We start from the raw sequence: 18,545 nt of genomic DNA on the forward strand, positions 1-18,545 counted from the left end.
CATCAGTGTCAGATTTATGCATAAACTAAGTAATTTACACTTTAGGGCCTCAGATTATGAGGGGACTCTAAATACAAAAAGTGTACTAGTAGTTTTAGTTGCATCCTTGCTTATCAACCAGTTAGAAACCGTTTAATTTAGTAATCATGTAACTGCAACAATTCTTAGTGGTTATACAATTATTTGATGACCTAGGAGATGGGGTCGGCAGCTACCCCACTCCCAGGATGCCCCCAGCTACTCCACACTGCTGCCTCTGCAGAACTCTCAGGGAACAGGGAGCTGTTACAGTTAACCAGGAGTATATGAGCTGATATAAAATTTAATTATTCCTATTTTCATTGTCTTTTCTGTTAGAATAATGTACATTTTTGGTAATGCTATGGGGCCTCTTAAACTTGACATAGTTTAGGGTCTCAGTGTGTCTTAATCTGGCCCTGTCTGTACATTAAGATTTTATTACAAAAGATACCATAAATTTATACAAGACTACAGTCAGATGAGTCAGAATGCCAATGAAACTGAACTAACACACCAGCAACAATCACCATATAAAGCATCAACTCCTTTCACTAACTGGACAGAGAGCCACAGAAGGCAATCCACTTAGGAATTCACACTGGGTCGCCATCTAACTCATCTCCCTTCTCAAACCACTACTCCTGGGGTAGAGGAGGGGAGAGTCTGATCATGCCTAAGGGAACAAACTAACTCAAAAGTCCAACCTGTTAGGTGAGACCGTGGGCTAGCCAATGGTTTTCAATCTGGGTCCTGAAGCAGACTGTGACTTTATCCTCCACCCTTTACACATGAAGGTGTAGTCCCCCGGGGGACAGCTCTTCCTGTGCTTTAGGAAAAACACCTCCACAAGCTCCCAGCACTGGGCGCCCATCTACCCTAGCAAGTCACAGCATTGAAACTTACTGCGCTTCAGAGGTAGCGGGGTGTGATTTTTTCACATCCCTGAGCAAGAAAGTTTCATGCAGTAACTTGCCCGTGTAGACAGGCCCTAAATAGTCTAAGAGGTCCACAAAAGACTTTAGTAACTACAGCCCAGTGGGTTTCACCCTGTGGTCCATGATAGGGTTGCCAGATGGTTTCAACAAAAATACCGGACACACTTGACATTACATCACAATCTACATTACATCTTATTTAGAAAATACCGGACATTGATATTTTCTCATTTGTTTCCCGAACAGAAAGCTCAGATACTGGACTGTCTGGTTCAAAACGGGACACCTGGCAACCCTAGTCCCAGGAGCCTCTGGGGTTCAGCTGACTGTGTCTAAGCTTTCCAGAGGGATCTGCCCCTCCACTTGCAATTTGGATGGGGGTGTCCACAAATGAGAACAAAAAGGCTAAAAAAACCCCTGAGCTCTGAAAACCTCTCTGATGCGCAGCTGCCCAGTGGCACCGAAGTAGCTGAATTCACACCTGCCGAAGCGGCGCAGGGCTCTGCTCCTGCAGGGGAAGGAGGCTCAGGCAACAAAAGCACGTTCCCGGGGGCGGGAACCACCCCGCCGAGAAAGGCTCCAGGGCCATCTGCTTTCCATCAGGTTTGCACTCGGCCGCGGGCCCCCCACGCCCAGCGCCGGGAGCAGCCCCCGCTCCGGGGCCACCAGCAAGCGGGGCTGCTGCAGTCGCTCGCCCCACACTTCAGCGGCCCGCTGACAGCGCCCCCCCGCCCTTGCCTCGCCCCCCCCCCCGCCCTGTGACTCTGCAGCGCCCCCCACCGGCTCCCCTCATCCCCCCCCACTCACGTAAAGGGAGCCGACGCGGGAGCCATAGAAGCGCAGCGGGGTGCTGAGCTCCAAAGGCGGGGAGCTCACGTCGTCCCCGGGCTCCAGCTCCGCGTCCCCCCGCTGCGAGCCGAAGGGGAAGAGCAGGCAGCCCCCGGGCACGGCCAGCCCCAGCAGCGCCCCCAGCAGTGCCCAGCTCCGCCCGGGGAACATGTTCTCTCCCGCGCGGAGAACGAGGAAGCCCCCCCCCTCTCCCAAAAAAGTTTTAAACGCTCGGGCGAGGAATGGGGAGGGGTGAGGGGACTCCGGAGGGGTTGAGAAGCCAACCAATGAGCAAGGCAGCTCCGAGAAAACCAGCCAATTAAAATTAGAGGGGAAGGGCTCCCCCCCACCCCTCACTGCATCCCAACCCCAATCACTGCGTCTCTCTCTCTCTCTTTTCCTAGCACGAAAAATAAAAGCTTCAGAGGAGCAGCCCAGTTACTCTGTAACGGGAAAAACTTAAACAACAACAAATAGCCTAGTAGCCCCTTAAAGACCAAGAAAACAAATAGACGGTATCATGAGCTTTTGTGGGCACTTCTTCAGATGACAGATGAATTCTTTTTGTAAGTTTAGAAAATGGAGCAGATTTCGTGTAGTGTGTTCACTCAATCTCATGTTGCCATAAATTATAAGGAAAGCAAGGAAGTTCTTTCTAGGACTGTTAAAACACAACACATTCCACCAACGGACCTAGGGCTCATGTACAGCCCAGCAGCAAACTCAGAAGAAAGGTAGACAGTATATTTCCCAAAAGAGAGAACTATAAATGGTTAAAATTTGCTTTTCATCCTATTTTCATTCTTGTGTGGGAAAATGTATATACAACAAAAACGTGTTCACATACATTTACATGTGGGAAAGGAGAGAGAACTCCTTTTCTTACACACTGTCTTAATTACAGAGTTTAGCTCAGCTTACATGCGACATCCGTACTCCTACTATGAGGACTCATAATATGCAAAATATAAAACTTCCATATCCAACTGCATTAAGCTGTTATTTCTGATGTAGTAACAAATCCTTCTCTTGTCTGAATTGAGAGGCAAAAGAACTCTGGGAAGCTGAAGGATTCTTGGGATAAACAAGAATTTGATAAGAACACTGGCTATTTAAATGTTTGTGTCTGTATATTTGCATAAGTAATGTCAGGTCATAAATTCTTTTCCCCTGAGTCCTGGATTTTTTCAAAATTCTTTTAATTTAGCTAGTGTTATCTGCAACATGTGAATATTTTCCATTGTGTATGAATATTGCTGTCTATTTGTAACAAATCTCAATAACAATATTTTATTTAAAATGTCCTGACATGAGCATCTTTACTGACATCTGGAAGAGGAGCAAAAAAGCATTTGCAGATGTTACTTATTATCTTGGGAGACATTACAAACACCAATCAGAACTAAGAAATTATGCAAAGTTTTAGATTAAAAATGAGAGTCAGAAATATATTCCAAATCAACCTGGAATTCCACCAGCTAATACATAATGGGGGAAATATAATTAAAAACAGACATGGATATATAAGGTTTTTAACAGATTATAAATTAGATATAATAGTTTACAAAGCAATATGTAAAAAAATATCCAATGAAATTCCATGTTGCATATAAACAGGAATTATTATGTTACAGAGTAGGGAGATGAGTGCCCTTTCCTATATGGATAGGGTGACATTATTTTTATGAGATAATTTATGGTACTTCAACACCAGAAGGATACACATTAAAAAACCTTGGAGAGAATTCAGAAAAAAGCAGTAAAAATTAAAGAGTGGGAATGACGTACAAAGCATTATTAACAAACTAATATGTGCATTGTAGGTTAGCTAAGTGACAACTGTAGATGGACTAAATTACCATTACTTGTTATGGATATGATCAATCTCCAGTACAAATATGAAAGGCATAAACATGGAAGAGGGAGGTGACTGTTTAGAGGAGTCCCAAGTTTCATAAATAGGAGAGAGAGAGGATCAAAATAACTGAAACAATATTTGAGTATCGGAAAATGCTTCTTAGCAGTTAGATTTATATTCAGAAACTCACAGTTTAGGTATGGTAGAAGCCTCGCTCCTACAGTCACTTAACACTCTACTGTATAGGATACTGAATACCCTGTTGTAGGGAACAATCCTCCATTTGCCCCTGGAGGGGAGGAAAGGACAACTGATTTAAATAGATGTTTTCCATCTCCAACTTCTGTGATTATAGAATACTAGCAGAAATACCCAGCGTCACCCAGGGAAAATATAGTAAAAGGTGTGATGAATGAACTATGGCAATGATATTAACATGGCATATTTTATTGGAAATACTTTTCTCTTATATATTACTTTAAGAAATTAACATAGCTAGTACTTTTTCGGTTATCATAGGGAAAGGATCTCGTAGTTGCAGTTTATGTGACACACTTAACAGAAGAGTCCAGCAAATGCCTAAAAGCTAATTAGTGGCCCAGTTGGGGCTGTGGGGGAACTAATTTTGAGACATAATCAATCCAGTGATTGAAGTTAGGAAATCAGTCATATCCGTGCAAAATGTTGTGTTTCTATGATCAGGCATTACTAAAAGCTAATTATCATTGGGCCCAACTGGAGCTCTGGGGAAGCTGGGGAACTGATTTTGAGATATAACCAATCAAGTTATTTAAATTAGGAAATCAGTAGTAGCCATGCAAAATCTGGTGTTTCTAGCTCTTACCGTTTCAGAGATCTTTCGGAATTATCAGTGGTCTCAGTTGGGGTTCTGGGGGGAGCTGGGAGAACCAATTTAGAGATATGACCAATCCAGTTATTTAAGTTAGGAAATCAGTAGTATCCGTGCAAAATTTGGTGTTTCTAGTCTTACCATTTTTTAGATCTTTTGGAATTATCAGTGGGCCCAATTGGGGCTCTGGAGGAACCGGGGGAACCGATTTTGAGAGATAACCAATCCAGTTATTTAAGTTAGGAAATCAGTAGTATCCGTTCATAATTTGGTGTTTCTAGCTCTTACTGTTTCTGAGATCTTTGGGGACAAACAAACAAACTTTCAGAAATATTTATAAGAAGTTTCAAATAGGTCACATATCCCTACAGATTATAATCGCCTGAAGATTTCTGCTGAGACTGTCGAAGACTGTGGGAGAAGAGTGTGCTGACTTCTCTCCAAATGTCATCTTAGATTACAGAATTTAGCCTCCTTTTTATTATTCTTAACAGGGTAAGAGAGCTATAGGCTTCCCTCTATAGTCACCTAATATCAAGGATGTGAAGGGGCAACTACTGACATGGGCCCATTGAAAGTTTTTATTGTCCAAAAAGAGTAGAGTTACCTGATGAATAGATCATCAAAAGATAATGTGACATTGGTATATGTTTATCTCACTGTGTAAAACACAATACAGTAGTTATGCCAGGGAAAAAAATACAGAATACTGTAGAAGGAGAGGGCTGACCACTGGGAAGGACGGAACTGAGGCCTGTTGAGAAGGAAAATTGTTTTTGAGGTCAGACCATGGGAATCTCAGAAGGTCACACAGAAGGAGGGGGCTTGAAGGAAGGACTCAGCCTCATAAAGTTTACTTCACACTAACTTGGCATGTGAATGTTTGTTTATTAAAGTTGAACCTATGAACCTTTTGGGATTTGATCATCATAAATCTAAATATGTCTATACAGCAATGGAAGCACAATGGGCAGAAAAGAGAAAGAAAAGGGATACTATATAGCAAAATTCTGTTAGGGGAGAGCAAATCACTTTGCCCCACAGGCAAATTCAGATGCCCAAGGGAAAGAGGCACACAAAGGGCAAGGGTGTATCTCATCTTACATATATGTGCAAGGAAGTAAAAGGTTATAAGTAGATCTGGATGAAATTCTGCAGAATAGTTTATTCTCTGAAAAGTGCAGTTTTGGTTGACTCAAAATTATTCACAAGTTTGAGTGAGCATGTTCCTCCTTGAAAACATTAATCCAATGGCTAGGGCACATACATGGGATGTGGGAGACACCAATTTGAATTTCCACAGAACAGGGACTTGTACTCAGATCTTCCTTGCCCTGCCTAGGGCTGTGTCCAGACTCAGGGTTTTTTTCGAAAAAAGTAGCCTTTTTTCGAAAAAACCTCACCTGCGTCCAGACTCAAGCCGCGTTCTTTCGAAATTAAATCGAAAGAACGCAGCTTTTCTTTCGATGGCGGTAAACCTCATTTCACGAGGAAGAACGCCTTCTTTCGAAAGTTCCTCTTTCGAAAGAAGGCGTTCTTCAATGTAAATAGGGCTTCTTCGAAAGAGAGCATCCAGACTCACTGGATGCTTTCTTTTGAAAAAGCAAGCCGCTTTTTCGAAAGTTCAACGTGTAGTCTAGACGCTCTCTTTCGAAAGAGGCTTGCAGTCTAGACATAGCCTAGGTGAAGCATTCTTCCCACTACAGTAGAGGCCACTTTGTACAGTCTTCAAAATAAATATCTATGTTAAGGACTCAGAAAAAGAAATCATTGTTAGAGTTATGTAATTACTTTCCACAAAACCACAAACACTCTTCTTCCTCATTTATTAAAAACTAGGATGTAATCTGGGGGAAAGGAGATGGGAAACAGAACATAATTAATATGGTCACCAACGACAAGGAATTTGGCTACATAAAAATCAAACATCACAAATATCCCAACTGTCATAAGGTCATATGAGAAATATTAAACTTCTGCTCTGAAAAATTTAATCCATCCTGTCTCCCATTCTCTCCCAAGATGGAGGCCTAACCAAAGGAAAATAATAGGACATTTTAGGAAGTAGGACAGGGTTGGGATGGAGCAAGAATAAATTTTTAAAATTCTATATGTACATAAAAAGCACAGTATAAACATCTCAAGATTTACCACATTGACCTTGTCACTATCTGCACATTTAAACCTTATGCAAGGAAAGGCACAAAAGAGAGGCACTATGTACAGACTTCAGAATAGCAAAAAACACGATTAGAGGAAACCCAATGACAATAGGTACAGCCAATTTCTAACATATACAAAGAACTGATTGCAGTGAACAGAGATGAAGCACTATTATTCACAGAACAATAGGAATGGCATGTGAAAAAGCAAGTGACAGTGGAACAATGGAACAGATATGCAAAAGTTGTACTTTATCTCCACATGCTGTTAATTACTATCAGGCTCATTGGTGTCTTATCCTATCAGAATTTGAAAGGCAGACAGTAAACAAAAGGAAAATGTTCTAGACATCTTGTTGTTTGGAGATGAGGAGAGATTTTATACTTCTACCATCACATAAAATTTGCAAATCCAAAATGTCAGTATTAATTAGATCCTGGATTCTGTGTTCACCCAAAACTTCCACAGCAATAAAGTGAGTGAGTGTTTTGGATGCACAAGGAAGACTGTCTCAAATTTTACATATGTTCTAACAGCAGACCCACCAGTGCTATCTCTGGACCTTTCAAGTTATGATCAACAAGGAGACGAAGATAAAGTATAAATATGGTATTAGTGGATGTTAAAAATGCAATAGAAATTACTTGGAAAAAGAAGCATCCCATATATGCCAAGACATGACATTTTGATTTAGGATAATCTAGAAAGTATCAGTGAAAATTAAGATATTTGCTCATGACCTCCCACCTTACCTTTACCTTCGCTGCTTCACTGTTATTTGTAGAATTTGTTTGTACAGCACTTGGCACAAGGGGCCCAATTGTGGCTGGGTCTCTAGATGCTAAAATAATGCATGCAATACATAAATTAAAGAAAAAGCTTTTTCTCTGTCTAAACAACTGTAAATAAGCAAAATGAACCTTTAGACAGCACAAGTGCTGATTTTCCCTTCCCCAAATCATCAAAGTTCAGGGGACCCTACAAGGCGGGAGGGAAGGATAGCTCAGTGGTTTGAGCATTGGTGTGCTAAACCTACAGTTATGAGTTCAATCCTTAAGGGGGCCATTTAGGAATGTGGGGGCAAATCTATCAGGGAAGTCCTTGGTCCTGCTGTGCAGGTTGGGAACTAGACTCAATGACCTCTCAAAGTCCCTTCCAGCTCTATGAGATAAGTAGATATTTATTTATTAAATAGCTCATCAAAGTTATTAGAGAAGGAAGGATGTTTAACTGCCTGATGATCCGTTTTAGGCAGTCCTTCCGGAGGAGAGTTGGAATCTGTTTTGGAAAATTCTTCATATATTTCTCTGCAGGAGATATTAATAGCTGAGAAACAAAAGGTAGAGTTGCCATGCCAATGGAACACAAGCTAGCTTTTTCCCTCCAATATTTATTTGTGCTTAAGAAATGCTTAAATCTGTCTCTTTTGCAAAGGGTATGTCTCCATAGTAAATTAAGGTATAACTGTTGTGTGGGGAGGTGTATGCATATTAGTTTTAATCTAGTTGGTGCAGGTAACAAAAGTAGTGAGGATGTGGTGGCACAGATGGATTTCAGTGTAAGCTAGCAAACTGAGAATGTGCCCAGGGTCTTTGGTGAGCAAGTATTGGGTGGTTAACCCTACTTAGCTAAATTAAAGCAACAATTACATCTTCATTTGGGTGTGGACATATCCAAAATTGCTTCCTCCTCTGTCCTGCTCTGTTGAAATGCCCTGGCTGGAGCACTCTGGGGCATATAGTTTCCAGATAGTAAAATATGGCTATCGCGTGTCTTTGTACATTGTTTGAGGATCTTAGGAAAAGATAAAAGTGATTCTTTTGCCCAAATACATGGGTTAAAATGGACTGTAGAGAAATAAGCTTCAGGGGGTAGCCGAGTTAGTCTGTATAGAAAAAAACAACAAATGGTCTGGTAGCACTTTATAGACTAACAAAACATGTAGCTGGTATCATGAGCTTTCGTGGGCACAGCTCACTTCTTCAGATGACTGGAGTTTTGAGTTTAGGATGTGCAGACCCAAAATAAATAGGAGAGAAGTGGGGAGAGGAGGGGTGGAGAGAGAAAAGGAGGGGAGTGGGAGACAGGGAGCAGAGGGTATAGAAAATCAGGAAGGCAGAGGGAATCAGTAAGTATCTGAAGACTGGGTAGTTAAAACGAAGTAGATAAGAATCAAAGTCAATTGATAGTATCCTTCCGGATGTAAGAATCTACACAAAGAGCTATTTGCACCTTTATTGACTGCTAGATTGATGGTGTCCCAACCATCCTTCATCACGATTGAGTCCGTTAGCATGAGAATTGGATTTGTGGATGAACTCTAATTCCAATGCTTCTCTGTGTATCTGGCTAGTAGAATTGGTTTGACACAAGACAGCCACTTGAAGATCTTTTAAACAGTGATTAGGAAGATTAAAGTGTTTCCTTTACGTATATCTGATTTGTATCCATTGATTCTTTCCTGCATAGACTGTCCTGTTTGTCCAATATATATAGCAGTGGGGCATTGCTAGCACCTATCATCATTGACTCAGGCCATTGCCAGTGCAGCTCAGAGAGCTTGTGTAAGGGGACTGTTACCCCTTACTAAAACTCTGTGGGAGTTTTTTGGTTTACCAGCTTCAGAAGGGGAAGGGTTCATGAGACTGACAGACCCCAGAGACAATGGAAAGCAGTCAACACTCCAGCTCAGCCTGACTGACAGGTTGTAAGTGGGGATTGTTCTGGCTCTGTCTCTGAACAAACAAGCTGTGTGCAGAAGAGGTCCTGCAAAGACAGAGAGCTGAAAGAGGAGTACAAGAAGAAGTCCTGCAGCGACAGAACCAGACACAAACAGGCCAAGCAGTGCAGACCCTGTGTTGAGCAGCAGACTGGCAGTGCTCAGAAAGCCAAAAGGAACAGAGAGGCAACACAAGGAGCTGGAACTGGCCAAGCAGCACAGCCTGCAGCTGGATGTGGTGAGCTACTGGGACCTGCAAAGTGTGGGGAAAGGCTCTGGACTGGTAGAGGGGTCTGGCCACTTAGAGACTGAGGCTGTGTGGTCACTGCCAGTGCAAGCGTGTCCAGCCTGCAGCCCCTTGCAGCACATCCAGGGCTTCTAAGGAAGAGACTGTGGACTGTCCTTACACTCTGCAGACTGCTGTTTTGATGTCCCTGTGCTACAGAGCAGGGCTGTGTGTTCTCATTTAACCATTCTCATTGTTTCTTATTCTATTCTCTTTAATCAGTTGATGTTTAATAAATTGTATTTGCTTTGAACCTTATGAAGTGATCACTGGGCCAAGAAGGCCTGCAGTGTAAAGAGAGCACCTCGGAGTGGGGACACCCTAACTCCTGCCCCTAGTGACTACAAGGTCAGGGATTAAGCCCCAGGAAACCTGGGCCCAGCCTTGTTGGGGTTTCAAGGGCTCTGCTACTCAGGAGAGTGGAGGGGGAGCCCTCAGGATCAGGGAGCCGTGGGGTAAAGGAAGTGGGAGCGGGGACTCAGATCCTTTCGCTGGTTCATTTCACCGGGGTGTATAGAAGCCAGGAAAGTTCCCCACAAGAGCGGGACCATTCCCCCGCTTACACTTGACAGAGCTCTAGGATGAGAGAGAATTTAATTTATAGTCAGCTTTCTGGAATCCATGGGGAGGCTTTGAAGTATACCAAATCAAAAGGTAGAAGTACAAGCTTCTGAAAATTGAACATTAGATATTACTATTTCCTGTAATATAAGAGCTTGTGCATGTTTTTTTGTGATAGGAAATAGAGAGATAGAGTCTCAGTAGCTGCTAGCCTCTTTTCCTCCCATATACACACACACCCTTCTCCCCCATACACATACACATCATGCCCAAAATGAAAGTCACTTCAAGGGAAAAGGATGCTTGTGTACCTGATCTTTCTCTTGGCTAACTAAAGCAGAAGTCTGTACTGAAATCTGTACTTTTCAAAATTAGAGTAAAGCAGCTGTTTCATATCCAAATAAACTGAAGATGGCAAATGCCTTTAGTATGCATAATAATTATTGCTCTCGCTTTTCTGCGTAGTGCGTGATTCAACAAAGATAAACTTCCATACAGAAATTAGTCAGCTTTATACAGGTTTTGTTTATAAAACACTGTGTAGCCATAATGCTGACCACATTGAATAAGATGTTCCTCTTTTTTTTAAACATTGTTTTGTGCAAAGCCTGTGAATTTTCCCTTGCCCTGAAGCTTTACAGATCCAGAAATCAGCAGCTATTCCATGAATTACAACTATTTATTCTTCCTGACCCCAGGACTCCTCACTTACAAGGCATTTCATTCCACTTAGTAACTGCAGACAAGTACAAACAGTGACTCAAACATAGTTTCTTCCCAAACATAGTTTAACTGTGGTTTTGTCACAGAAAAGCAATAAAAAATAAATATCTGCATTTGGCCAACTCAGTAGAAGAAATAGAAACTTATCTACTCCTGGGGAAAAAGGTATTATTAGCAAATAATAATGTTTGATGCCGTAACCCTGACTCATGTGGGCAGTCCCTTGGGGGAAAGGAAGCCAAGAACCCTCGTTTTCAGTACAGTTTGAACCTCTCTTAACTGAGACTATCCTGGTCCAGCAACATCCCTGATCCGTCAGGACCACAGATGTCTCAGGACCAGAGAGTCCTGGTGAAAGGCTGGTGGCTGAGCACCCTGCAAGGGGGCTAGAGCCTAGTAGTGGAGCTGCCCTGTGGCAGCAAAATTGGAGCCCAGCAGTGAAACTGTCTGAAAAGACCGGGAGGCAGCAGGGCTACCCAGCAGCACAACCAGGAGCCTGGCAGCCCTGCTACTGCCAAGCGGCACAGCTGCCTGGAAGGACAGGAAGGCAGCACGGCTGCCCAACAGGGCTAGGAGCCAGACTCCGGGGCTGCCTGGCAGTGGGGCCAAGAACCTGGGAGTGGGATTGCTGCACAGCAAAGAGCCCAGCAGCCCCACTGCCACCTATGGAGTTGCCCAGTGAAGCTGGGAGACAGCGGGGCTGCCGACCCAGGCTGATGCCGAAGCGATGCTCCTGTTCTCCTACCGCTTTTTCCATCCCTGAAAAGGCTTTAATTCTGTACAGAATATTTTGCTTGTTTCCTTCCTTCCTGCTTTCTCTGCTTCTAGTACAGGCTCTAATTAACTCTCAGATCTTTGAGCAGATCCTTTTAAAACCACACTAGCCATTTCTTGTTCTTTGAATTCTTTTGAAGAGGAATTCATGCCTATTTACTTCATTGTAAAGTCTTCAGGGATCTCTAACACATCTTGTGCTGATATCATTTTAATCCTTCTTCCTAGAGAGCAGCTCACTACATTTTTAGGGACCAATTTTAGGGTCACTTTCATTATCCTGAGTAGCATCCTCCTCCATGAATAGGACCATTGAAATTATGGGACCTACTCGTGGAGTAAGGTACTAGTCAGCATGAATGAGCTTATCAGAATTTCATTTTTAATTCCCAGCTATATGCTTTCTTGAAATACAGTAACACTCACAGGCTATGTCTACACTCGTGGCTTCTTGCGCAAGAACATCTTGTGCAAGTGTTCTTGTGCAAGAACTCTTGCGCAAGAAAACATCCACACTGCCATGTGCGCACTGCGCTTTTGTGCAAGAGCGCCTAGGGCAGTGTGGATGCTTTCTTGTGCAAGAAAGCTCTGATGGACATTTTAGCCATCGAGCTTTCTTATGCAAGAAATCCCTGCTGAGCGTCCACACTGCCCTCTTGCGCAAGAGCTCCTGCGCAAGAGGGCTTACACCTGTCAAAAAAGAGTGTAGCTCTTGAGCAAGGAGCCCCCTCTTACCATGCTGTACTGTAAATTTACTTGCGCAAGAGCAGGCGGGCAGTGTGGACGCTTTGCAGATTCTTGCACAATAACGGCCGTACTTGCGCAAGAAGCCGCGAGTGTAGACATAGCCATACTGTTGTGTTCTATGCAATTGTTAATAAATTGCTGATATATTCCCATAATCCCATCCATACACTCACACCATGGCCATAAGTATATAAACTGTCTGAACTGGAAATGCAACGAGCAGTCTTGTGGTAGCTTTCATGGGTAAAACCCACTGAGGTGACCAGACAACTCACCAACACCAGATTCATCAGATGAGTTGGAGTGGAAATTGCAGAAAATAACAGCAAAAGAAGTTACCTGTCAATTGTATGACAGATGTTAATGAAGCTAATTAAGTCAGGCTACATGTGCCTCATTCACAGTATTTGGTGTGAAAACGTGAATATTAAAGGTGGGGAAATTGCATTTGTAGTGTGTTGACCGGTTAAGATCTTTATTCAGTCCTAAACTGATAGTATTGAACTTGTAAATGAATTCCAGTTCAACTATCTCCCTCTGTAATTGGGTGATAGAATTCTTTTGTTGAAGGATGGCTACATTTAAATCCATTATACAATGTCCAGGAGGTTAAAATGTTCCCCTACAGGTTTATGTGTGTTACCATTCCTGATGTCTGATTTGTGTCCATCTATCCTTTGGCCTTATTCATAATATACGTGTCTATTTGTTCACTGAAAACACAGCATAAAAAATATGTTGCAATGCAATTATTAAAAGGAACAATAGTTAAAAGCACACATTATATTAGATAGCAGAGTTAATAGAAATAGCACAAAACAAGACATCTGCCCTGTCCTAAGTGTGATCATATTATGCAGCACTGGGAAACAAAGCACAGGTTTCCATGTGGCAGTAGTGATAATATCACAAGCTGCATCTTTCATTTCTGTAATGCCAAACCTTATACTCTACATTTAAATTAGGTAAATATTATTATCCCCACTTTACAGATACAAAAATGAAAGCAAAAACAGGTTATAAATGACAAATCCACAGACTATGTCAGTCGCGCTGCAAATCAGGGACAGAGCTGCAAATGGGACTGAGATCTTTTAACATCAAGAAGCGACTTTACAAAACACACTAGACTAGATCATGCTTCCTCCCAAATTGACTTGTTTTCAGTCAATGAGTTTCTCAGTAAGGCCAGGTCTACACTAGACCTGGAAGGTTGGCTTAAGATACGTAGCTGGAGTCAGCTTGCCTTAAGCCGAGCTTGGTGGTGTCCACACAGCCAGAGGCCAACACAAGCAACTGCAAGGAGTACAGGTGCCAGCTGGAGCTGCTCTCAGCATTCGATTTATGTGTCTATACATAAATCAGAGGAAGAAGTGGGTTTTGCCCACGAAAGCTCATGATACCATCTACATGTTTTGTTAGTCTTTAAGGTAATACTAGACTATTCATTGTTTTTTAAGTTTTTCCAGTTGCAGACTAACTCGGCTATCCCTTTGAACCTGCGGCAAGGTAATTGTCAAATAAATCTTTACAGAAAAGAAGACTATGGCGCCCTCTGCTGGTCACTGATATGGCATTTGGAGAAAACAGTTCACTCTGAATTATTATTAAATATGTAATACTTAATATTAAATGCTTAATGTCTTATAGACTATCTGCAAAAGTAACAGTGATTCTAATAATGTTAGCATTATAGGTTTCCAAAGGAGAGCTATTGACTTCTACATGACTTAAAGCTCAAGCACAGAGCGAATGCTTAAAACAGGTATAATAACAATACATAAAAATGTAAATAATAAATGAGTGTTTCTAAGAATACGATAAATGTTCAATATAGTCAAAAGTTACTTAGCACATTATCTAAGATGCAATGTTTTTTTCTTTCATGCTTTTGGGAACTTAGAACAAAACTCAGTCCTGATATGATAAAAAAGACAACTCAAACCGGAATTAGCAAGTTTCTTTAAGCTCTATTTACTGTGCATGGGTTCATGAGAGACTACATGAATGTGGGTTCCCTTGACTCCGAAGACATGTCGTATGCTAGCTGTTATCAGGAGCTTTCATACATCCCTGATAAAGTTACTTTTACCATTTCAGGTCACCTTTAAATTATTTATTGCAGAAATCATGTACTGAGTAATTTTCAAAAACCTTTATCTAGTTAATATAGCACCCATAACTTTGGTATTCAAACACCTCCTAAAATTATAGTTTAAACAGATAAAGGTATATATCTTTTTCTCCCACGAACCTCTAATCAGCAGATGGTACATAGAGGGCTGTATTGAAGTTAATGGCCTATTTGCACTAGCTGATGATCTTATTTAGTAGTTTATAGATATATGTGTGTGTGTGTGTGTGTGTGTGTGTGTGTACACACACACACACACACACACACACACACACACATATATCTATATATCTATATATATATATATATAAATTACTAAATAAGATCATCAGCTAGTGCAAATAGGCCATTAACTTCAATACAGCCCTCTATGTACCATCTGCTGATTAGAGGTTCGTGGGAGAGAAAGATATATACCTTTATCTGTTTAAACTATAATACACACACACACTTCCAATATGTGCTTTAAATGGCTTATATATTGCACATGCAGGGCAGCATCAGTTTCAGGCATGGTGTGAAATGTAAATTTGGTCCATATTGTTCTTGCTATTTACGTGATTAAAAATACTTATTCCAAAATTTCATGGTGCATTGGAAAAAGTCAACTGCAAACAGTGAGTGTTCCAGCACTGTATAGGTTTAATGTAACTGCACAGAATTTGCAAGCTTTAGTGTCTCAACCTTTTAAATTTTGATGACCAGCTTGTATTTCGAATATATTCTGCATAGAACTTTATGATCCCAGAACAGATAGCTTCAAAGTGCATAGAGTGTTGAATATATTGATTTTTCCCAGAGATCCATGGTCAAATTCTGCCATTTATATATGCTGACCAGTCATCCTGAGACAGCTCTTCAGATGGTGTATGTGTCATAAACTCAGTTAAGTCAATTAGCCCTATTGACTTTAACTGAAATAGCACAGTCATTTTACAAGGTAGAATCTGACTCGGGTCCGGTGGGAAAAATCTGTATTAGTCACATGTGCTCTGAAAGAACAGTAGTGCCACTGTGATTGAAAATTTTGGGTTTGAATCTTTTCTACACTCGCACCCTTTTACACTACTCTGGCAGCAGGAAGCAACCTTAGTGTAAATGAGAATCAAGCCCTGTATATTTCAGAAACTCAGCTGTTCTACACTTCAAGGTTTTATTTCCCCAAAACTAAAAACAGAAAGAAATTGCCTCATAAAAACTATGTTTCTATGTAAAATCAATATTAAAACTTTGGTTGAAACTAATAAAAGCAAAAAGAATCATAGCTAAGGCTGAAATGCTCAATCCTGATGATTTTGCTAAGTTTTGTGGTTGACAGGCTGTACCCAAAATAGTGAGTGGGTAATTGATATAGTGTATTTAATTAGCAGAACAGAATGCAGCTCTAGTTCCATGTTTCCTGGATTTTCACCATTTAAGCTAGAATATTTGCACATAAACAAAATTATAGCAACTTTCTTACACACATTTCAGTGTGCTTAATAAATAAATGTTAAGCTTCACAATATATGTATTTTGCAGTAGTATGAACTATGACACAGACAGGCTGTGACTTGATCTAGTAACAGAGTCAAGAACAGAAAATCCAGGAGTAGACCTGGTTCATATTTTTTAATTTTTTAAAAATATGCCTTTTTTCTTACTAAATTTGCAACAACAAATTTCAACATTATGGATTTTTTTCTGGTTTTCAAAAATATTTCATTACATTTGTAATTGAAAAGTTACTGAAGTTATTATTGGTATTTGTATTTACTAGACTCTGGGTTTGAAATTAATTTAAAAAATCATTATTGAAAACTGGATTTTGGGCAAATGAAAAATTTCAGCAACAGCTTTGATAACAATGTTTTCAGTAATGCTTTTGTGAAAAGTTATTTCCAGTAAAATAATTCTGCCTTAAAAATGAAATATGGATAGGAGTTTAATCTTTCTAAATGAAAATAACTTTCAACTTTTAAATTTTTTTCTGAAGTTGTTTTCCCCTCCCCCACAACTACTTCTACCTAGTAGTACTTACTCCCAAACTCAAATGCTAACCATCAGATCACACTGTCTTCTTTATTGCAAAAGTTATTTCATGTATTTGTTTACTTTGAGATCATGTTTACTGATAGACTAACATACATAAATATGGTAAAGCAAGGAAACTAGAAACAGACATACAAGGATCCTAAATATCACAATATTTACAGTAATTATTTCCATCCTCAATGTGGGAAGCCTTTGCAAACATGGCATTGAAAATTATTCTGTCTTGCTGCTGATCTTTGTAAATTATAGCATAATCTTGTACACATTGACCTGCTGCAGCCAGGATAGCAAGAGTAATAAATTACAGCAATAATTCTCAGCCTTTTTCCACTTGTGATCCAGAGGAACCACTCATTTTCTTGCCATGATATACCCAAATCCCATAGCGTTTGATGAGTGAATATTTGGGTCTAATTGCTTGAGATGCAGTCATGTCCGTCTATCCAATCACCAAACTTTAGCAATACCCTGAACGATTGCTTAGCTAAAACCAGGGATTTCTGGAATCAGTCATTGACAAAAGAAAGGCAGATTGATGGAATATTCACTTTCCATTTTAAACACACAAATTTATTGTTTAATTCATTAGACTAATTATAAATAGGCATCCCAAGGCAGATTTCATTCCTGATATAACTTCCTTATATATAAATTACAACATATGTTATATCTCAGAATACTTGTTACTAAAATAGACTCCAATTCAGTGACTTTTTCCTTCTTGCTGCATTTCAATATACAGTACTGTAAAATTTTCCATCCACAAATCTGAATAAATGCACTGTTCTTAGTCACATCTATTCCTATGTTATGTGAGTACAGGCAGTCCCCGGGTTACGTACAAGATAGGGACTGTAGGTTTGTTCTTAAGTTAAATTTGTATGTAAGTCGGAACTGGCGTCCAGATTCAGCCTCTGCTGAAACTGACCAGGGGCTGACTACAGAAAGCCCGAGGCAGAGTTGCTCTGCCCTGGGCTTCCTGGAATCAGCCACTGATCAGTTTCAACAGCGGCTGAATTTGGATGCCTGGGACAGAGCAGCTGGGGCGCTGCCGGGTAGGTCCCGGCAGCGCCGCACCTCAGCGCTGCGGGGACCAACCCGGCAGCACCCCAGTTGCTCTACCTCAGGTGTCCCCAAGTCAGCCGCTGCTGAAACTGATCAGCGGCTGATTCCAGGAAGCCCGCGGCAGAGCAACTCTGCCGCGGGCTTCCTGTTGTCAGCCACTGGTCAGTTTCAGCAGCGGCTGACTTGGGGACACTGGGGCAGAGCAGCTGGGGTGCTGCCAGGTTGGTCCAGTAGCGCCGAGCAGCGGCGCTGCGGGACCAACCCGGCAGCGCCCCATCTGCTCTACCCCAGGCGTCATCAGTGAGAAAAGCCTGGTTTGCTGGGGGGGGGGCGCACTAGCTGCGCCCCCCCCCAGCAGACCAGGGAGACGCGGGTGGTGGGGTCCTGCGGTCCTGCCCGCATCCTCCGCAGCGCGTCTGGGTTGTCCCGCTGCCTGCGTGCTCTGCGGCTTTGCTCCGCGTCTCCCTGGTCTGCTGGGGGGCCCCCCCCAGCAGACCAGGGAGACGCGGAGCAGCTTTTCTCGCCCCGGAGGACGCGGGCGGCGGGAACGTGGCGCATCTGGGCGTCCCGCCGCTCGCGTCCTTGGGGGCGAGAGAAGCCCCGTTCCTAACTGCGGATCCGAATTAGTCGGATCCACGTAACTAGGGGACTGCCTGTATTGCTCTTAGTAATACAAGATGTCACTGTCTGATTTCCCATCCTAACAAAGTCACAGTGCTTGGAAAACTGGCCAGTGACAAATGCATTTCTTCTAATCATTCTCAGTGGTTTGGTAAGCTGTGAATATGAGATGCAGAGTTTTCATGCCATGAGACTCATGGAATGATACTTTCCCTCTGAAAAATGA

At 41.8% G+C, this 18,545-nt stretch overlaps 1 protein-coding gene across 1 annotated transcript in view; it reads right to left on the bottom strand.

The window, feature by feature from the left end:
- NID1 (nidogen 1) overlaps window positions 1–1,998 on the bottom strand; it is a 95,537-nt gene extending 93,539 nt beyond the window's left edge. The window contains exon 1 of the mRNA XM_075924803.1: window positions 1,764–1,998. Within this exon, the coding sequence (XP_075780918.1) occupies window positions 1,764–1,955 (192 nt within the window). The 5' untranslated portion in view covers window positions 1,956–1,998. The remainder of the gene's footprint in view (window positions 1–1,763) is intronic.
- Between the last annotated feature and the right edge of the window lie 16,547 nt (window positions 1,999–18,545).

The sequence above is a fragment of the Pelodiscus sinensis genome, chromosome 3 (assembly GCF_049634645.1).
Source record: "Pelodiscus sinensis isolate JC-2024 chromosome 3, ASM4963464v1, whole genome shotgun sequence".
Classification (NCBI taxonomy): domain Eukaryota; kingdom Metazoa; phylum Chordata; order Testudines; family Trionychidae; genus Pelodiscus; species Pelodiscus sinensis.